Below are 21,283 nucleotides of genomic sequence, written 5' to 3'. Positions count from 1 at the left end.
TTATCTGCACCGAACTGTGCCATTGATTGATTGATTTTTTTTTTTTTGAGACAAGGTCTCACTAAGTAGTTTAGGCTAGTCTGGAACTTACTATGTAGCCCAGGCTGGCCTGAAACTAGTGGTGATGATTCTCCTGCCTCAGCCTCTTGAGCACTGTGATTACAGGCATGTGCCATCATGTTTGACTTGAACTGTGCATTTTATTTTATTTTATTTCATCTTATCTTATTTTATTTTTTTGAGATAGGGTCTTGCTATGTAGTTCAGGCTGGACTTGAACTCACTATGTAGCCCAGGATGGCTTTCAACTTGTGGCAATCCTCCTGCCTCAGCCTCCCGAGTGCTGAGACTATAGGTGTGTACCACCATGTCCAGTTACTGCATTTTAAAAGAGCAAATAAAAATGGTTAAAATGACATATCTTATGTTACATGTATTTTACCATGCCTCCAGACAAAAATAAAAATAAAAAAGGAATAGGGTAGGGGGTGTGTAGTTCATGGTAGAACACAGGCTTAGCATGCATGAGAACCTGGGTTCAATCCCCAGGACCAGGAGAAAAGGAAAAAAAATACTGATGCCTACCTCACCTTGGATAAATCTCAAAAATATTATGCTAAATAACAAATCAGACCCCAAAGATCATATATAGATGGTAACAAAGTTTATTTGAAAAAGTAGAAGTGAAGCGTGAGGGAGAAGACCGAGTCCAAGAGGAAAAGGCAAGGTAAAGTGCACCCTGGGGACGCAGCGCGGGCTGTCGCGGGGAAAGCCCTGACAGCAAGCTCTTCTCCGTGTCTGTGTCCTTTTTGCCACCCAAGTCTGGAGGAAACCCATGGGACTTCCACATCCGGGTCCCGAGAGGCGGTGCTGGGCTCCCATGCCGCAGGCTGGGTCAGTCTAGACCATGCTATGGAAAATCTGCTCCAGTTCTTGTGAGAAGCCCACATGCAGAGTTTGGGAACTGTTCTGCACATCTTGTAATTAACAAGTCACCCCTACTTCTCAGCCAGCTTTGCAACACCCTAATTTCCTTTCTCTTGGAGAGATACAAATCCCCATAACCCTTAATGGGGTGCTGAGGGGTGGAGATCTCTGTCTATAGCTCCTTCAAACTTCGAGGCACTGTCGGCCCTACCTGCTGAGGATCACGTGCTCTCCAGCTGCCCTGGGGTGCTGCGGCTCCCTGGTTCGCTGAAGAAGGAAAACCTGTCAGGAAATGAGCAAAGGGTTAATGATCACTGAGCTCCCTGTTTGACAGAAGAAAAAAACTTCACTCTTCGCCCCAATATGAAGAGCAGGTCAGATTTCCACATTTCCTATAGCCGCACTGGAATCTCGCTCTTTGAAGAGAAATCTCATCTCCCAGAGCTCACAGAAGTAGCTTTCTCCTTTTGGGTGGCCTTGTTCTTCAGACAGTTCAGGGGGGGCTGGCTTTATTTTAGAAAGATGAATCCTATTGCTTATCCCCTGCACCTTTACTGCAGTGGATGTGCAAAGGATCACTACAGAAGGGCCTTTCCGATTCGGCTTTAAGTGGCCAGTGGGGGTCCCCTCGCTCCAAGTTTTCACAAGCACGGCCCCCGGGGGAGACGCTAGGCGGTCCCTCTGGGCCAGAGCTGGGAGGACTGTTCCCACACATCTGGACGGCCTGTGGCACTTGGCCCAGATTGGTGAGATACTGTAAGAGTGGTCTCTGGGTCTGCCGGCATGTCGGAAGAGAGAAACAGCTCCCACGTAACGTCTCAAATGGACTCAAACTTAGCCCAGTTTTGGACGCGTTGTGAATCCTCATGGGCACTCTCGGTAGCGGTCGGAGCCAGGACTCAGATGTCTCTTGGCAAGTTTTGCCGGAACTCGCTTTGGGGGTCTGGCTGGCTCCCTCTACCTTCCCAGGAGCCTGAGACCACCAGCTGGAGTGGAGGTGTTTTCTTCCTGAGATCTTTGCCACCACCTGAGTTATTTGGGAGGTAAAAGGAAGTCCACCGTCACTCTCGAGAGAGTGGGCTAGGCCAAATCTGGGGGAGATTTCCTTAAGAAGCACCTTGACTCTGTAGCCTTTTAGGAACAGATAGGAAAGGCTTCAGTCCGGCCTGCAAAGGGGTCACTCAGGACCGACATTTGTTTCAACCCTCCACCCGGTGGCAGTGGGTGAAGCATCGTTGCCAGGCCTCCCCGGGTGTGCCCCTCTCCCCTGGACAGGTTCGGACACGGCAGGTGATTCGGGCTGGCCGGGGTTATTGTAGGCAGGGAGTGGGCTAAGCCTTGTGCTAGTCCCAGCCCTGTGAAAACTCAGGGGACTGTTTCCAAGGTAGCATCTCTTCCCATTTGAAAGAATCACGCGGTGTTTTTACGCCTTCCACTGTGTCCCCTGGGGAGGGGTCAGTTTGTTTTCTGAACACCACCAGAGTCGCTTTTGAACTCCCCCTGTCCTAAGGCTCGTCTTCTGGCGGGGGGAGACTGGTTTTAATGGGTGCTCAAGGCTGCCCTGGGTGCTTCCCCACCAGCGTTTTGATTTCCCAAGGAGACTTTGCATGACTGCAGCCTGCCTGGAAGGTGGACTGCCTCCAAGAGTTGTAGTTTATTGCCGGTGTTTTACAGATGACTGACAAAGCTGCTTCCGGCGCTGAATCCCACCGCCTCAGGGCTTTGGAGGGGCCGGTGGCTGATGTCCTGCCTGCTTGCACGGGTCTGGGAGATGACTCGTTCACAAGTGTGGCTGACTTCCGGGCCTGGAGGCATCAAAGAAGCAGAGTTAATAATGGTTCCAGATTTTGTAATAACCTCAGAGGTGTCTAAGAGCACGGCCTGAAGTGAGCCATTCCTCTGTTAACCGCAAGCACCCTTTTGTGTCTGGAATAGCCCTGACTTGCTGGGGAATCAGGGCTTCTAGTCTCTGTCCCAAAGTTAACTTTGCAGCTTCCTCTATTTGTACCGCTGCAAAGAGTCTCTGATTGGGTTCCCCTTGACCCCAGCGATGACTATAGATCCAGAGGAGGTTTTCTAGAGAAGTGAGTCAAAACAGAACGCACTAATTGGATTGGCTCACCCAGGACATCTAGGGTTCCTCAGGGCTCCCTGGTGGAGGAGGTGATGGCCGTGGACAGGGGCACTGCAGGCTCCCCCGGCCCCTTCAGTCATCAGGGCAGGAAGCGAGGGTCTGGCCGGCCCCGCCCTCTCGGGGAGCTGGGTGCTCAGACCGCCAGTGCCGGGCCGCAGGCGCCCTGGCTGCCCGCACTTGGAGCAGGGCCAGGCAGCAGCTTGGGGAGGCTGCATGCTCAGTTCGCAGTTTTCCTGCCCTTGGGCTGAGCCTCAGCGGTCCTTGGGGGTTCCCTTGGGTGATTTGGGTGGATTTAAAGCACATCAGTTGTGACAGCTGTAATCGCAGCCTTGTTCTTTTGTTCATTTGCGTTATTCCCAGACTTTTGTACATCTGTAATTGAAAAAAAGGGGCCTGATTTATTGGTCTGGGGCTGTAAGGACAAGGTAGAAGTGACCTGCTAGTATCATTAAAACAGATCAGAGAGCCAAGCATGCTGGCACATGCCTGTAATCCCAGCATTCCGGAGGCTGAGGCAGGAGGATTGTTGTGAATTCGAGACCAGCCTGGGCTACAAAGTGAGCTCAAGGCCAGCCTGAGCTGCATAGTGAGACCCTGTCTCAAAAAGACAAAAATCAAAACCAAAACAAAACGAAAAAATAAAAGTCCTGAGCAAGGGAGAAACTGGTTCTGCAGAGCAAGTTTGGACTGAGTACAAGAAGAAAAAGCAAAATAAAAAACACCCTGGAGGACACAGGGCGGGCTATTGCGAGGAAAGCCTCTTCCTTCATATTAAGTACCCGGAACAGATGAGCACACAGAGCCGGAAGGCAGAATGATGGCTGTCAGGGGAGAGGAGGAGGAAACAGGCGGCTGCGGGAGCTCGCGCTCTCTGGGGGTGACGAAGACGCCTTTTCAGGGAGAGGCGGTGGTTTACAGCGCTGCAAACACAGTGAGTGCAGCTGTATGGCACTTTTTGGGGAGCGTTTCTTCAGGGGCAGGGTTTCAGACAAGACCTCACTATGTGGCTCAGACTGACCTCGAACTCATCACGTGGCCTATGCCAGCCTCAGACTTGCTACGATCCTCCGGCCTCAGCCTTCCAAGTTACAGGCTGGGGTTACAGGCCTGTGCCACCCCTGGACTACACACTGATGGGCTGATGGAGACCGGGTCTCACTGTGGAGTTCAGCTCAAACTCGAGCTTGTTGTGTAGCCAGGCTGGCTTTGAATGAACTCACAGTGATCCTCCTGCCTCAGCCTCCTAGGTGTTAGTGCCGCACGCCCGGCTGTGTTAGACATTTTTAAAGTGCTCAGTTCTAGGCTCCATGAATTTTACCTCAGTAAAAACATCTGACACCTGCACCCTTCGGCTCCTAGCCAGTCCCAGGCCTCATTCTTCCCTGGCCCAAAGTCTGGGATTTCTGCTCTGGGACTGTGGAGTAAGAGTCGATTCTTACTTCTGAGCAAAAGAGAACCTTGCAGTTAGGTGGGAGCAAAGCCCAGTATCCAGTCCCGGCCCCGAAACATGCCTCTCTGGATCCCCAGGGACTACTAAGCAGCAGGACCTCCCAAGGTCTCCTCCCTGAGGGGGTGGCACTTGGGTTCCTCTATTTATCAGGTCCCTGTGTACAGAGCCACGGAGGTTCTGGTCCTTAGCTGGCACCAGTCTGGGTCGAAGGAGATGGGAACAGCTCAGGTACACAGACAACAATGTGCACTTTTCAGTTTGGAAGACTTAACCAAGTGGAACTCTTAAATAAAAAACATTTTTTTTTAAGATAGTGTTTTGCTATGTAGCCCATGCTGACCTCAAACTCATGGCAATCCTCCTGCCTCAGCCTCCTGAGTGCTGGAATTAGAGGACACCACCACACCCGGCAATTAAATTTATTTTTTATTTTTTAAATTTAAAAATTTTTTTTTTTCCTGTACCAGGAATCGAACTCATGACCTTGCACTTGCCGGGCAGGCGCTGTGCTGCTGAGCTAAATCCCCAGCCCCTAAATTTAATTTAATAGCATTAAATATGCCTGGGGGAAAGGAGACTATTTCTTCTTCTTTTTTTTAAAATTTTTTTGAGACAGGGTCTTACTATGTAGTTCAGGCTGACCTGGAACTCATGGCAGTGCTCTTGCCTCAGCCTCATGAATGCTGGAATTACAGGCTAGGGCCAACACACCTGGGTCTTTATCTCTTAACAGGGGTACTACACAATTTTAAATGATATATATGGGTTGCATTTGTGGCTGACATAATTTTTTTTTTTTTTTGGTTTTTCTCCGGTACCGGGAACCGAACTCACGACCTTGCGCTTGCCAGGCAGGCGCTTTGCCGCTGAGCTAAATCCCCAGCCCGGCTGACATAATTTTAACAGACGGCGCTGTTGTGGAGCTGGCCTCTGCCTTTTCTCTGTACTGTAAGCACGTGTATGCAAATGTACATTCCTTGAGGATGGAAAACACAGTGCAGCAGGTGTTTTAATGAGGGTGTGAAACATAGAGGAGCTTTTCAAAGTCAAGGAAACCAAAGCCACAGCCACGCAGCCACTGTGTGGCTGTCGGTGTGGCTCTCCCACCCCGTTAGGGTCACAGTCTTGGAAGGCAGGTGCCACCTTGCTTGTTTTACGTCTTTCTAGGGGAGCACTGTGGCCCTGAGCCACGCCCCAGCCCACTCCATGGCTTTCGTAAGCTTGCGCTGTCCTCCCACTGCAATCTGCTGTGGTCGCTCTGCTGCAAGAGACACTGGGATCTGCATTCTGATCCCTAATGTCATTTCAATATCCCAAGGCCCCTATGAGTAGGTGTCGCCACCTGAATCAGCGTACTTGTCTCTGCCTCCACCTACCCCTGGGTCCACCATGTCCTCTCAGGGACCCTGTCTCTGCCCGCTCAGCCGGGTGTGACCCAGGAGCACCGCATGGGCGGCAGCGTGTGGTGTGGTTAAGGATTTGTCTCCAAGTCCAGGCTCAGATGGCAACTCTGTGCTATGAGCTGTGTGACACTGAGCAGAGAAATGCCTCCTCTGCAGAGCAGCCCTGGGGACAGCCCTGTCTCAGAGCTCAAGGGGGAAGAGCAGAGAGGGCAGCGCTGGCCCAGCCGACATGCCCGGGTAGACACTGTCGCACAATCAGGCCCTGGGCTTCTAAGCACCGCTTGGTATATTGTCTGTGGTTTATTTATCTATTTAAAGATCATCCCTATTTTATAAACTCTTGTCTACCAAGTACATGTTCCTGAAACAAAAGTCAGTCAGCAGGACAATATTTAGTCAAACCAAATTTTATGGCTTTGCATGGCTCATGCCTGTAATTCCAGTAGTCAAGAGGCTGAGGCAGGAGGATCATTGTGAGTCTGAGGCCAGCCTGGGCTACAAAGTGAGTCCAAGGCAGCCTGAACTGCACTGCGAGACCCTGTCTCAAAAAGAAAGAAAGAAAGAAAGAAAAGCCAAAATAAAACAAAACAAATTTTATGGTTTTATCATAGATTGGAGATGTTTTTCTTTTGAATGCAGAGCCTTGTGTGTGCTTGGCAAGTGTTATCACTGAGCTGCATCCTCGGACCATTGATTTACTTAGCCACGTAGGACTGAACCCCAGGCCTTTGGGCCGAGCAACATCCCTTTTATTTATTACCAAGCTGGTAGGTTGCCCAGGCTGGCCTCGAACTTGGCAATCCGGGGTCTCAGCCTCTGGAGTAGCTCGGAGTACAGGCGTGCGCCACTGCACCCAGTGAAAGGCTTTTTCTTTATAAATTAACATATGCTAATTGTACATATTTATAGGTCCGGTGAGGTAATTTGATAAGTGTGTACAATACATAATGATGAAATCAGACTAGTCAGCATTTCCGGCTCCTTGAACATCTGGGCTTTGTGTTGGGAAGTTTCATGGAAAAATCCTTAAAAATCACTCAGTAGTGCAGAGAGTGTAGCTTAATGGTAGAGGATGTGCTCAGACGCACAAGGGCCAGAGTGTGATTCCCAGCATGAGGAGGAGAAGGAGGAAGGGGAGAGAGAGAAGGTCATAATGTCAATGGACAACGAGTGGATGAACAAACTGGTCCATCCGTGCAAGGGGATATTATTCAACCATGAAAAGAAACAAGTACAGGCACATGGTACAACAGGTAGAGCCTTGAGAACATTATGAGCCGGACATGGTGGCACACGCCTGTAATCCCAGCACTCGGGAGGCTAAGGCAGGAGGATGGCCACAAGTTTGAGGCCAGCCTGGGCTGCCTAGTGAGACTCTGCTTGAAAAAAGTACAAACAAAGAAGTCCCAAACGGACAAATAAACAAAGTAAAAGACTCCAGACACAAAAGGTCACATGCTGCAGCCGGTTGCCGTGGTGCACAGCTGTAGCCCCGGCCCTGGGGTAGCGCAAGGCAGGAGGACAGCAAGCCCAAGCCCAGCCCAGGCAATTTAGCAACTTAGGGAGACCCTGCCTCAAAATAAAAAATAAAAAATGGGCCAAGGAGTAGCTCAATGGTGAAAAAAAAGTCACATATTATACGATTATATGATTCCCTCTATGCAAAATACTTACAGGTAGGTAAATCCACAGAGACGACTCAGATCAGGACCTCTGGCAGGGAGATGAGGAGCAGCGGTGTGCTGGGGACGGGCTTCTCGTGGGTGACGACAGCGTTTTAAAACTAGCTGGAGGCTGTGGGCACACAGCATTGTGAATATACCAGACGAAGTGTTCACTTAAAAATGCTTGATTTCACATTATGTGAATCTTCCCTCCATAAAAAGAATTCTTTGGGGTTTTGATCTTTGGCAGATATTCATGATGTGTGGAAAAGCATGACACACACGGTATGAGCTCAGCTACACGTGTCACCCATGTTGTGTATGTACACATGGGACCTAGAAGGACACGTCCAGCTAAGCTGCTTATGACTTTGTTCTTTGCTTCTTGTGTTTTTGTTTCCTGTAATGCACATATTAACTTTAAAAAATAAGCTGGGCGTAGTGGTGCACGCCTGTAATCCCAGCACTCGGGAGGCTGAGGCAGGAGGATCGTTGTGAGTTCAAGATCAGCCTGAGCTACAAAGTGAGCTCAAGGCCAGCCTGAACTGCGTAGTGAGACCCTGTCTCAAAAAGACAAAAAACAAAAAAAACAAAAAAAAACAACTTTAATAAAGATTATTTTTAAAACTCAAAAAGAAGAAAAAAGTCCATAGACCTCTCCCTTCTCCTTGTTGATGACCTCAGTTAGAAAGCACCAATCCTTTCAGATTACGAAGGGGAAGCCAAGGCCGGGAACGGCATGGCTGTAGTCAGGGTTTGCAGGGGAAGAGATTTAATACAGGACACATAATTTATAGGATTATTTTATAACAGTCACCCAAAGAGTCAAATGCAAAAGAGTGCAGGAGATCTGTCCACACACTAGAGACCCAAAGAATCCAGCTGAGGGCCTGTGTCCCATTGCAATGTCCTGCACAAGTCCAGCTGAAGACCTAGAGCCCACAACAATGTCTCGTGCAGGTCTGTACCAAGGATCTGCGCTAGGAAGGCCCAAAGGTCAGCAGCGGAAGCTAGAAAGTCTGCACCAGCGGGATGAAGGATCTGTGCTAGCAGGCTGAGGGATCTGCACTGGAGCCAGGAAGTGACACTCAAAGCAAGACCCAGAGCTGCCCCCAAAAGAACCACAGCCGTCCTCAGCGACAGTGAGCTCCCGAGCTCCTCTGATGGTGAGAACAGCCGGGTTCATATCAGGAAAACCAGCGTGACAAGCTGCTCCAGGATACTGGCAGTGTACCATCTTCCCCTCCAGTTCTTTTTATGCTGCTGCTGACGATCCTCAGTCGGGCTCTCCACACCCAGCACCGTGCTGACTCAGTTCAGCTGGGCGTCCCAAGCTGACCATTAGTTAACCCACCTGCAACCTGGAAGTGACTGTAGAATCAAAACTTGAAGGCGAATAGTAGCTGATAAATCTAGGAAGGAAAGGAAAAGTGTTTCAGGCAGAGGGAACAGCGTATGCAAAGGCCTTGCATGGAGAAGGGCTGAAGGGGGCAGTCGTGTGCAGTGCGGAGCTGGGGGAGTATGGTGTGAGATGCAGCTGGAGGTGGGTAGGGACTCGAGAGATTGTGGAGTTCGTTCCCTTTTTGGACACATCACAGCTGTCATATTGTGGAGTGTAATGTGATATCACATACAATAAATAATAAGCAAATGTGATTTTACATGTGTAAATATACATGATGTGTCGTGAGCAGGTCAGGGTAACTGCCATAGCTCTCACTTCACACGTTTATCCTTTATGTTGGAAATATTCAAAGTCGTCTATTTTGAAATATGCAATTATTGTTGTCAGCCAGTCATCCTACAATGCACACAAGGTTGGAAGCTGTTCCTCCGCCCCGCTGCTCTCCACGCCCCTAACCATCTGCTCCACCCCTTCCCAGGCTCCGGGCACCACTGCTCTGCTCCACGTGGCTCTGAGATCACTATTTCAGTTTCCACAAATAAGTGAGAACATCCGGTACTTACCTTTCTGTGCTGAGTTATTTCCCCCAGGTCCATTCCTGTTGCTACAGATAGCAAGATTTCATTCTTTTTCATGGCTAGGTAATATTCCATGGTGTTTATATACATTTTTTCATCCTCTTTGCACAGGTGGACCCTGGGTGATTCCACATCTTGGCTATTGTAAATAGTGTTGAATGACAATCCACGGGAAGGGGATCTCTCTGACACACTAACTTCTTTTTCCTTCAATAGACATTCTGTAGTGGGATTTCTGGATTTGAAGGAGGCTCTATTTCTAGTTTTTTGAGGAATCTTTGTACTGTTTTCCACAGTGGCCGCCCTAGCTTGCATCCCCTCCACCGGTGCATGCCCCCCTTTGGGCATTACGGCTGTTCCGGCTCGGGTGAGAGAGCGCACTGTGGTTTGATTTGCATTTCCCTGATAGTTGCTGATGATAAACATTGGTCCACACATTTGTTGACCATATCTGCCCACTTCCTTTTGAGAACCGTCTACTCAAATCACTTGCCCACTTTTAAATTTAATTATTTGCGCTCCTTATGTATTCTGGGTACTAACCCCCGTCTGATGAGCGCTTTGCAGATCTCTCTCTCCTGTCTGCAGGTTGTCTCCTCACTCTGTTGTTTCCTGTGCTGGGCAGAAGCTTTTTGGTTAAATAGGAATTTTTCAAGTTTTGCTTTTGTTGCCTGTGCTTTTGGGGTCATGGCCGCAAACTCTCTGCCCAGGCCGTGGGGAGTGAAGCATTTCCCCTACGTTCTAGTGATTTCATAGTCTGAGGTCTGACGTTTAAGTCTCTGTTCCACGTGGAGTTGACTTTTATATATGGTGAGAGATAGGGGTCTAGTCTCACCTTTTGCGTGTGAATATCTGGTCTTCCGAGCACCATTTCTGAAGAGATTGTCTTTTCTCCGGTGTGTGTTCTTAGCTGGCTGTAAGTACATCGATGAATTGTTGGGTTTTCTATTCTAGTGCATTGGCATGTGCCTCTGTTTCTATGCTTATATCGTGAGGTTTGGGTTACTATGGTTTTATAATATGTTTTAAAATCAGGTGTTGTGACCCCTTTAGCTTGTTTGTTCAGGGTTTTTTGGCTATTTGAAGTCTTTGGTGGTTAAATAGGAATTTTGGGAATCTTTTTCTATTTCTGTGACGACTGCTGTTGGTACTTTTATAGAGAGTGCATTAAATCTGTAAGTCACATTGGGAAATATGGACAGTTTAACAATGTCTATGAACATGGGATACCTTTCATTTTTTTAATCTGTTGTCTTCAATTGCCGTGTTTTACAATTTTTATTGTTGAGGTTTTTTTAATCTCTTTGGTTAAATTTATTCCTAGGCATTTTATTTATTATAACTATTATAAATGGGATTGCTTACTTGATTTCTCTTTCAAATAGTTGTTGATATAAAGAAACAGTACCAATTTTTTTTGGTGATCCTCTGTCCTGCAACTTTACTGAAGCTATTAATCAGTACTAAAAGTTTTTTTTAGTACAGTCTAGGTTTTTCTGTACATATGGTCATTTCATCTGCAAATAGCTTGATTTCCTTCTTTCTGATCTGGTTGCCTTTTATTTTTTTCTCTTGTCAAATTGTTGTGACTGAGACTTCTTATAGGTTTGGTTTTGTAGAAGAGAAATAGGGCCAGGCATGGTGGTACATGCTTGTGAGCCCCACACTTGGGAGGCTGAGGCAGGAGGATCAGCATGAGTTTGAGGTCAGCCTGGGTTACAAAGCGAGTTTAAGGCCAGCCTGAACTACAAAGTGAGACCCTGTCTCAAAAAAACAAAAACAAAAGACAGAAATAGATATCTTTGAAAGCTTTTCTCAGAGAAATTCACCTCTATCAGATCTGTATTGAGAAATGTCTACGTTAGTTAAATGCAGGTCAGGTAGGATGTATAGAGGGCATTTCAGAGGTTTAGTTTTTCTTTCTTTCATTAAAATGATCTTTTAAAAGAAATTGGACAAATTGATCACAGTATTATAGTTTTGCTTTTTGTTTGCTTTGCCGTATACTAATTATTATTTGTCCCAGTCTTTTAAAAAAAAAAAGGTGGTTAAAAAAACATATAACATAAAATTTACCATCTTATCTATTTTTTTGTTTGTTTGTTTTTCGTGGCAGGGTCTCACTTTGTCATTCAGGCTGAACTCACTATGCAGCCCGGGCTGGCCTCAAACTCATGGTGATCCTCCTGCCTCAGCCTCCCAAGTGCTGGGATTACAGGTGTGTGCCACCACGCCTGGCATCTTATCTATTTTTAAGTGCACAGCTCAGTGGTGTGAAATCTGTTTATGTTGTTGTGCAGTTGATCCTGGAACGTTTTCATCTCGCAGAATTGAAACTCTGCGCTCATTGAGCAATAACCCCCTTCCTTCTGCCCCAGCCCCGGCAACCACCGTTCCACACCTTACCTTATGAGCCAGACACTCGGGGCCTTCGTGTGAGCAGAAGAGTGCAGCGTTTGTCCTTTTCTGGCTGGCGAATTTCTCCTAGTACGGTGTCCTTCGGTTCATCCATGTTATAGCATGTGACAGGCCACGTGACAGCACATGCGACAGCACATGCAATGGGACATGAGACAGGACATGTGACAGGACATGTGAAGGCCAGGCCACAGGACGTCCAGGAGGCTTTTGGAGTAGTCCCAGTAGAGCCGGGGGCTGGAACGAGGGCCGAGTGAGAGAGGACAGGCCGGTGGACCAGGATCCCGGGGAGGCAGAGTCCCAGGACAGCGGGGGCTGTGCAGAGGGCCGGGGCAGGGCCGGGGGAGATAAGCTCCTGCCTCTGGCCGGGCTGCGCAAAGGGACGCGGACAGACCGGCGCACCCACACTGTGGCCTCCTTGGGAGGGTGGCCCGGGAGGCACAGGGGCTGAGCCGGGGTCAGAGAGACTGGAAGAACTCTGGCTTTAGCCCGGAGCCTCGGACAGAGCAGGCCAGAGGGATGCGCAGCCCTGTGGCCTCTTCGGGCCTCTGCTGGTGCCTTCTGGCCGCAGGGTGGGCTTTGCGGCTTCCCGGACAAGAGGCAGGAGGAGCAGGAGGAGCGGTGTGGTTTTGTGCTCTGTCTCTGTGAAGTGGGTGGGGACCCCAGGCCACACGGCTGTGTCTGCTTTCTCTCCTTCTCTTTAAAATTGTACAGCTAGGGCCGGGGAATTAGCTCAGCGGCACAGCGCCTGCCTGGCAAGTGGGAGGTCGTGTGTTCGATTCTCGGTACCGGAAAAAAAACAACAAACAAACAAAAACAAAAATTGTGCAGCTTCTCCCACCTAGCGTCCGCCCTGCTCCTGTCTGCCCAGGAGGCAGGTGATTCTCCGGGGAGGGAGAAATCCCTGCCCCGACAGCCTCAGCCACACCGGAAGCAGCTTCTGGGAGACATTCCCAGGGAGCAGAGCAGAGTGTCCGCTGAAGGCAGTGCTGGCCGGAGCCCAGCCTCAGGGGCTCCGGGCCGTGTCCAGGGAACACGGGTGGCACTGAATCCCAAAAGCGGGTTTTTGTTCCACTTGGGGTTGTCAGAAAAGGCTGCATAGAAGATATTTTCTTGAAACATATCTTGGAAGATTTTTAAAAAATCAGTTTGTAGGAAGGAAAGGGGGGTGGTGCAGATAAGGGGTCCCTCGCAGCACATAGGCGGTGTGGGTATCCGCTCGCGGCAGCAGGACCTGACTGCTCAGGGATAGGCTTTGGCTTTCCTCTGTCTGCCACGGAAGTCCTGGGGTGGAGGTGAGGAACTCGGGCAGGGAAGCCGGTGTGATGAGCTTTAAGCAGCGCCACACGGTGGGCGGGGTGTGGCGCGGTGGTGGGGCACTCGCTCGTGTGCAGGAGGCCCTGGGTCTGACCCCCAGCACTTCCGTGTACGCTCAGTGCTGTCACTGGGGCCGCGTCAGTGTGGATGTACGTGATATCCACAGACGCCCTCCTCTAGCCACTGTGCTGGCCAGCCCTCAGCGGGTCAAGGACAGGGCTGCGGGGGGCCACGGGGGAGGAATGGCCAAGCTGGCTGCGGAAGCGACGAAGGCAGTGGTGAGGGTGCAGCCGCAGCGGGCTCTGAGGCCTTGCTACTGTGCACCGAGCTGTGGACTCAGCCTGCCTCAGCCTCCTTCTGCGGACAGGAGCACCTGCCTCTGTGGCCGAGCCTGTGTGAGGGTCCTCCGTGCTCTGCCTCGTGCCGGCCCTGCCCGTTGGTGTCAACAGGCGGCTGATTCCTCTGCCCCTCTCCTGGCTGTGTCTGGGCTGGGGCTGGGGGCACCCTGGCCTTTCCTCACGGGGCTGGAACTGGCTTTGAAGCCCGCCTGGCTCCTCGGGGGGAGCAGTGCCCACCGGAGGGGGTGAGGTGACGTCTTTGGAAGGGCAGGCGGTGGCTCGGGCACCTTTTATTTTTGAGCTGACGGCTGAGTCTTCCCGCGGAGACGCGTTCTGCGCAGAGCTGAGCCTCCCCCTGTCACACAGGATGTGCGAGCCCCCGGGAGGGTTCAGGGCGGATGCAGCAAGGCTGTCAGCGCCTGCCCCGCCCCAGCCGTGCCACCAAAAATAGAAGGGCCACGGTGTCAGCCCCAGGGACGGCGGGCGGGGAAGCCTTTGAAGCAAGACCGGCCTGGGAGGGCCGGCAGGGAAGCAGGGCGGTTAGTATGCAGGGGCGGCAGGCGGCAGTTGTCGCTGGGTTTTCTGTCTCCGCAGCAGGCACACCGGGCAGACGTCACCAACCTAGGCTGGCTCAGAGCCTGCTGTGCGACCTGAACGGCTCACCTCCCCAGCGGGCCTCAGCGGCCTCCTCCCTAACAGGGGAGCTCCAGGGGCCTTCCCGGCGCAGCACCCCAGGGGCCCCCTCAGGGCTTAGCCTTGACCCCCAGCCCCGCCCACAGAGGTGCTTGGGACTGGAGCTGAGTGTCTGAAAGGCTGCAGGGTGCAGGGCACACAGGAGAGCGGTGTGTCTGCCCAGCACCCTCCTGGGGAGCTTCCTGAGGGCGGGGAGAGGCCGTGGGCACAAGGACAGCGTGTGTGTGCGCGTGCGTGTGTGTGTGCGCGTGTGTGTGTGTGTGTGTGTGTGTGTGTGAGAGAGAGAGAGAGAGAGAGAGAGAGAGAGAGAGAGTGTAGCAGCAGGGTGACATTGGAGATGTGTGACAATCAGGGCTGCCCAGCATGGACTGAGGCTTTTGGGGGAGGGGCTGCTTTGCCAGCTACTAACCCTTCACCCTGGGGCGGGGCTGGAGAGGGTTAGGGAAGCAGGAAGGGAAACACTGGGAGGGCTGGGGCAGGACAGGCCTGTGCGTTAGTTGGCATGGGAGTGCGTCGCCATGTGACAACCTGTGCGGCTGTGCGGTGACCCGCTGTCCATCAGCCTGCTGTGCGGAGGGAGGGAGGGAGCCGAGGAGGCTGCCGGGGTGCTGGCGCAGGCTCCCCTCACTTCGGCCAGTGGAAGATTCCTTCCGCTCAGAGGGGCGAGTCAGGGTCTCACCCTCCACCCCGGCCCTGGCGGCCGCCCGTTCATCCCCGGGGCTCGGGCACAGCAAGGGGGGCTTCCCTCCCACACTCCCTTTCGCACGGCACCCCAGACCCGGGCCTGCCCAGGGCGGGAGCCTGCCCACAGCTGCCAACCGCGGGCCAGCGGGCCGCAGCCCTGGGTCTGCTGTGACCGCCTTCCTCAGCCTTTCGCTACCCAGCACGGGGTGCTGTGTGGCACCCCCTCCCCGCCCAGGCCCCGCTCTCCTCGGTGAGGTTTCCCACCAGTCCCTCCGGGCCTGTGGAGGACAGGCTGAGGCGAGGTTGGGAGGGCGGCGAAGGCGAGTGCAATTTAAGGGGCAGACCCCGGACTCTCGGTGCAGGGCCCGGCCCTGCCGGCTGCCCCAACTTCCCTGTGCAGCAATTCTGGTTTCTATTTTAAAGTTTGGGTTGGTTGCTTCCCTGCCTTCCTGCTGGGGGTTTAGAGTGAGGAAAATAATTGGTAATATTTGCACAGATGTGCTGGTACTGCAGCTCATCACAGGCACCTTTACCCAGGGGACCCTCCCCGCCCCGGCCTCCCTCTGCCAGCCTCAGAACCAGCCGGAAGGGGAGGGACCGCAGCCCCCCAGCCTCCCAGGAGCCTCAGGCGGGAGACGCAGGCAGAGCTGGGAAGCCAGAGGCCTAAACGCCCCAGGCTCGCCAGAGGCAGGCTTCATCCAGAAGGGGAAGTGTCAGCCCCTGCTCCAAGGTCTGAAAGGACGACCGGGAGGGTCGGGGGAGCCCCCAGGCTTTTTGTGCATTCCATTTTTTTCCTGTAAAGCCTGAATTTGCAGCTGAGGGTAGGTATGGGGGTGAAAGGGGCTGGACAGGACTAGGACCGAAAATAGTAACTCAAGCTGGTGAGGTGGCACATACCTATGCTCTCAGCTACTCAGGAGGCTGAGACAGGAGGATCACTTAAGCCCAAGAATTTGAGACCGGCTTGGGCAACCTAGTAAGAACCCATCGCAAAAAAAAAAAATCGTTTGACTTCTCTTCCTCTTCCTAAGCCTGGAACAGCACGCTGGAGGAAGGAGGAGGGAGCGGTCTGGGCTGGGGGGCACCTTCTTACCCAAGCACGGCCTGCGTGAGGGGCCCTGTAGCCCAGGGCCCATTCCAGTGCCCCGAGCCAGCCTGGTGACAGGGTGGGCAGGCCTCCGTCACCCTCCCCAGGCAGGCGTGGGCCGTGCCTGGGCGTGAGGTGTGCGTGGTGCCGTGGGTGTGCCTGCGTGTGCCTGTGCAAGTGTGCGCAGGTATATGGCACCCACACGTGTGCGCATGAATGTGCAAGTGTGCGCTAGGGTGTGGGTTCCCCAGAAGCCGGCTGTGTGGCAAGGGCTCAGCTGCAGGGAGCTCACTGGGGAGAGGCCCCAGGGCTGGGGAAGGTGCGGAGAGGAGGCAGCGGGGCGGGCCAGGCTGCCCTGCGGGCTGCGCCGTGGGCGCTGACATTCACTCCGCCGGGGGCCCGGGGGGGCCGGTGTGGAGCACGCAGTCCTCTCCCACCCGAGGGCCGAGGCACGGAGCTCTTCTTCCACCGACTCCGTCCGTGGTTGGCTGAAGCCTGCATGGCCTTCCCAGTATCTGCAGTCGTTCTGCCCACTGCCGGTGTCACTGTCGGTGCGCGGGAGGGCAGAGGGCACGAGGGCGACACTGGCTCGTCTGTGCTGCTGGGCGGTGGGGTGGCACCCACGGCCCTTCAGGGAAAAGGGACAGCCCTCCAGGCCCTGCGGCGGCCCTCAGCGTAGGGTCCTTTGGGGCCCCCTTTCTGGGTGGCCCATATCCAGTGACGGATCTTTCACCCCGCCTGGGGTCAGCCCTGAAGGCCATCCTGGCACTCAAGACGGCACAACAGCCGGACTCCCTCTGCCCAGACCTGCCTTCCCCTTTGCACATGCATCCTGAGTGCTCGTCTCTGTCCCGAGGCCCCTACCCACGCAGTGTGTGCCGTGCCTACGGAGCGCGGGGTGTGCCCAGCCCACCTCCCAGAGCCTCCCATGCCCAGTGACCTGAGGCCAGGTTAGCCCCTCTCCTAGCCCAGGGTCACCCTGGCTCACAGCCTTTCCTCCCTGACCTCCAAGGCTCTTGGCCGAGGAGGGAGTTTTTCCTCCAGGCACGCATCCTGCTTCGTCCTGCATACAGTCAAGTGCAAGCCATCAGCCCCGCCCGGGTGACTCTAAGCCGAGGAGCCCGAGGCGGCGAGGGCCCTGGACTCCTCCTGCTGAGGCCCGGGCGAGCCTGTCCTCTCCAGAGGCTGCTGCGGCCAGGGGCAATAGACCCGTGATGGAACTCAGCCCTGGGGAACAGGTTCCACAGCGGGAGCCGGGCACAGGTGGGCAGGCCGGGGCAGCAGGAGGCACAGAGGGCACCGCGTGTTACAGAAAAGTGTATTACCAGGATAGATAAATACAACAAGGGCATTAAAAGTGCCGGTGATGCAGTGGGGGGAGGGCGGGCAGTGCTGGAGGTGGGGAGGGCACGGGACGAGGCGTGGCCAGTGGCGGGGCATGGAGCCATCTGGGAGGGTACGGGAATGCCCAGGTCCCCCAGTCATGCACGATGGGGTCTTGTAGCCTGGGCCCCCGAAGGGCCCTCCTGCCCGGTGCTGCCGGCCTGACGCCTCTGAAGTTCTGGCCTGGAGGCCGTGGAGTAGCGGGCAGACCTGAGGGGCGGAGCTCCAGCGCTCCTCAGGGGCCACGCCTCCCCAGCATTCAGAGAAGAGAAACATTACTGGTCTTTGAGGCACGGGCTCGCCTGATGCTCTGCCCACCAACACAAGAAGGTGTGCGGAAACAATCCCCTCATGGGGTCTACTCGTTCTAGGCTTTGATCAGGGACACCTTCTGTAGGGGGCAGCCCGTCTGCCTGTGTCCCCCCTCACTTACCCTCACTCCTCGGGGACTCTTTCACTGCCTTTCCCAGGGCCCGGACCGAGGGCCCTGCCCTGCGTGCTGGGGGCTGCTGTCACTCTCTGTCTCCTGGGGCGCCAGCTTAGGGCTCCCAGGCAGGGCCCGGAAAGAATATGGGGTGGCGCAGGGGCAGAGTGGGGAGGCCCAGGCGGCCCAGCAGTCTTCAGGGCCCGCTGGCCCCCGGCCTCCCCTCTGCCCTTTGTTCCTACCCAAGGGCATCCAGCAGCCTGCCCGCCTCAGTGCAGGGGCCACACGCTGGCACTCCACTTCTCGGCCCAAACCTAGGGTCTCACCTGCCCACTGGAGACAAGCAGCCCCTAGAATCAGAAGGAGCGGGAGTGCCTGTGTCTCCACGTGCCGCCCTCCTGACCGGCTGGACTTGGGCACCTTGGGCACCAGGGGTCAGAGGGTTAAGGTGAGCCGTTCAGGCTGCCCCCGTTGAAGACCCCTGTGGGTGACTGGGCTGGGGCAAATCCCCTGTCCCTGGCACCCCTCTCCTGCCCTGGCACCCTGGAGCCTCCTGCGGTTTCTCTGGGGCGAAAGTGGGTAGCAGGCTGCTGACAGGGTGGGCGGGAGAGCCTGAGGAACGGCGGGACAGGCTGGGCCAGGCCCTGTGGGGCGGCCTGGTGGGCGGCCCTGTCTGCTGCTCCCTGGTGGCCTGGGCTGGAAGTGGGGCCCCTGGTCTGCTCTGGTGAGAAGAAGGGAAGGTCGGTCTCTGCAGGGTGCAGACCGGGAACCCCCACAAGCCACCCCCCGGGTTTTCTCTGAGGCCCAGCACTCTGCATGGATCTGCAGCCCTGAGCCCCACCGCTTCCTCAGGGGGGCCGGGGAATCGAGATGCTGGCCCTACTGGTGGGCGCTAGCCGTGGCCGTTCTGGGACATGTAAGCTGCTAGAGCCACTACCACGGCCACGTAGAGACCGGCCCCCACGGCGATGGCGAGCGTGGCCAGGAAGAGGGCCCGGCGGGAGGTGGAGCTGGCCAGGCGGAAGTCCCCTTTGGAGATGGCCTTGCTGGTCTAGGGAGAGAGTCGGCTGTTAGAGGGAGCAGCTCCGCGCCCAGCAAGGTGGCCCAGCCCAGCAGGCCCCCGGCCCGCTCCACGGCCCGCGAGCCAGGCCCCCAGCGCGCTTACCCCCTGGGAGAAGTAGAAGGCAGCGATGCCCAGCGGCCAGAAGCAGCACAGCATGGAGAACAGGGTGAGCCCCAGGTGGTCCCGGGGGGGCAGCGTGCGGAAGCTGTCCTCACTTTCGCTCTCTGTGGAGGTCGCGTCAGTCTGCAAAACAGCGCCAGACGGCCACGCCCCGTCACCCTGCCCTGTCGCGCCGGCAGGGATGTTTATTTTTATTTATTTATTTTTTTTGGTCTTTTTGAGACGGGGTCTCGCTATGCTGTTCAGGCTGGCCTTGAGCTCACTTTGTAGCCCAGGCTGGTCTCGAACTTGCAAGGATCCTCCTGCCTCAGCCTCCCGAGTGCTGGGATTACAGGCAGGTGCCACCACGCCCGGCGAGCAGGGATTGTTAAAAAAGGTAAAACTCGTACCCAGGGGGCATTACTATGGGACAGTAGACTGTGTCCTCTGCAGTTGGTGGCAGAGGGGTTCGGTCTCACCGCTTTCTGCAGAAAGCCTTCATTTATAGGGACTGAAGATTCTGCTTTTAGGACTGTATCACCGGGGAAGTTCACCACAGCGCAGCGCTTGTGAGAGATCGGAACACTCTCAACGCCCATTGGCCAGGAGGTTGAGTTAATAAAGGCTGGGAAAACCCATAATGGAAGACCATTTAAAAAATCACCTTGTAGAAAATATTAAATTTCATGGAGCAGTACTGAAATATCAGATCATAAAACTACGTCCAGCAAGATCTTTCTGAGAGAGAGGGAGCCAAGTAGGTAAATGGAAAACGCCTTCGACGATCACCCACCCATATAACAATGCCATCTTTCCGCGGGACTGAAAGTCCCCCCAGCCAGTGCTTCGCAAAGCGAGGGATGCGCTGGGGCCGGACAAAGCGGATTCCTGGGCCTCGGTCTGGCCTGCTAAATCTCAGTGTCTGATGAGGGTCTCTGGGAATCGGCATTTTCAGCACATGTGCTCACCTCCTCCTCCTCATCGTCCTCCTGGCTCTGCAGCTCCTCCTGAACCCCAGAGGACACGGTCTGGATGGCGACGTCCTCCTCAGCCTGGCTGGCTTCTGGGCACTGCTCTGTGGGTCCTGCCGGGGGCTCCTTGGCCTCCGTGAAGCTGGTCTCACAGCTTGCTGCTCTGGGGTCCTTGACCTTGTCCCTCCCCAGTAGGCAGCTGGGCCGATACCAGGCCTCCATGGCCAGCTGCAAGGACCCTGGGTCCAGGAGCTGGTGGGCGCGAGCAGGGTCAGCACTGCCCAGGAGGTAGGAGTAGAGCTTCTCCTGGCAGGACCAGCTGGGTGGGGCCTCAGGGTAGGAATAGGGACCGTGGAGGGGGCCGGGGCTCCGGGGCAGCAGCGGGTTCTGTAGTTCACTCAGGCTCTCCATGTTCTGGGGACAGCTGCTGAGGAGGGGAGTCTGGGCCAGCTGAGCAGTTCTCACCGAACCTGTCAGGAAAGCAAGACAGACAGACTGAGGTTGGGACACCAGGTCAGAAGCAGAAAGGGTTAAGAGCCAGGCGTGGTGGTGCACACCTGTAATCCCAGCACTCGGGAGGCTGAGGCAGGAGGATCGCCATGAGCTTGAGGCCAGCCTGAGTTATATAGCGAGGTCAAGGCCAGCCTGAACTGCATAATGAGATCCTGCTTCAAAGAAACAAAATCAGAATTATAAAAAAGAAGAAGGGGCTAAGAATGCAGGCTCTGCAGTCTGACTTGGCTCAAACCCTGCTTTGCCATTTGCCAGTCTCGGGACCTTACTAGCTGCTTCTCCGAGCTCAGTTTCTTTGTCGCTGAGGCGGAGGTAGTGGTGCTGCTCACCTCTGAGAGTGGTTCCCTCATTTACCCCCTCAACACATCTACGTGGAGCCTCAGTGCTTGGCATAGGCAGTGAGAAAGGTGGGGAGCGGGGGAGAGGGCAAGGACTTCTCCTGTCTTGATGGAGCTTTCGGTTGGGTACAGAAGATAATTGAAACATAACAACCCTGGTGAAGACGTACAGCAGGTGTGTGCAGGACATACAGTGGACAGAGCTGACCCCAAATGCAGGACGGCCTTGTAGCTGAGCTCTCAGGGGGAGCAAAATGAGCAAGCCAAAGGGGGTTGTGCTGTAGCTTGGGTCCAGCGTGTTCCCCAAAGCTCACGTGTTAAGGCTTGGCCTTTGGAAGGGGTGGCGTCTACTGAGACGTTCAGACCGCTTGGTCGCCGGGGGCCGTGCCCTTGG

The 21,283-nt window shown here is 54.4% G+C and overlaps 1 protein-coding gene and 1 long non-coding RNA gene across 3 annotated transcripts; both read right to left on the bottom strand.

Annotated features, from left to right (window-relative positions):
* Positions 1–669: 669 nt before the first annotated feature.
* On the bottom strand, positions 670–12,120 carry LOC106147154. 2 transcript variants are annotated; one of them, XR_001231924.1, is made up of 5 exons: positions 11,968–12,120; positions 8,933–8,990; positions 7,589–7,708; positions 3,050–3,433; positions 670–2,732 (listed from the first exon to the last, which is right to left on the bottom strand). It is a non-coding gene; the product is annotated as an uncharacterized LOC106147154 (long non-coding RNA). The 2 variants fall into 2 exon arrangements; XR_001231923.1 differs by lacking the exon at positions 3,050–3,433.
* Positions 12,121–17,402: 5,282 nt separating this feature from the next.
* Syndig1l (synapse differentiation inducing 1-like) lies at positions 17,403–20,507 on the bottom strand. Its single transcript, XM_005409395.1, has 3 exons — positions 20,036–20,507; positions 19,071–19,211; positions 17,403–18,956 (listed from the first exon to the last, which is right to left on the bottom strand). Exons 1-3 carry the CDS (start codon positions 20,447–20,449, stop codon positions 18,798–18,800), a joined length of 714 nt encoding a protein of 237 aa, XP_005409452.1. The 5' UTR covers positions 20,450–20,507; the 3' UTR covers positions 17,403–18,797.
* Between the last annotated feature and the right edge of the window lie 776 nt (positions 20,508–21,283).

This window comes from Chinchilla lanigera, unplaced genomic scaffold (assembly GCF_000276665.1).
Source record: "Chinchilla lanigera isolate Chin_1 unplaced genomic scaffold, ChiLan1.0 scaffold00122, whole genome shotgun sequence".
Lineage (NCBI taxonomy): Eukaryota > Metazoa > Chordata > Mammalia > Rodentia > Chinchillidae > Chinchilla > Chinchilla lanigera.
The sequence above is the reverse complement of the archived record's forward strand: the minus strand, read 5'-3'. Positions and strand labels throughout refer to the sequence as shown.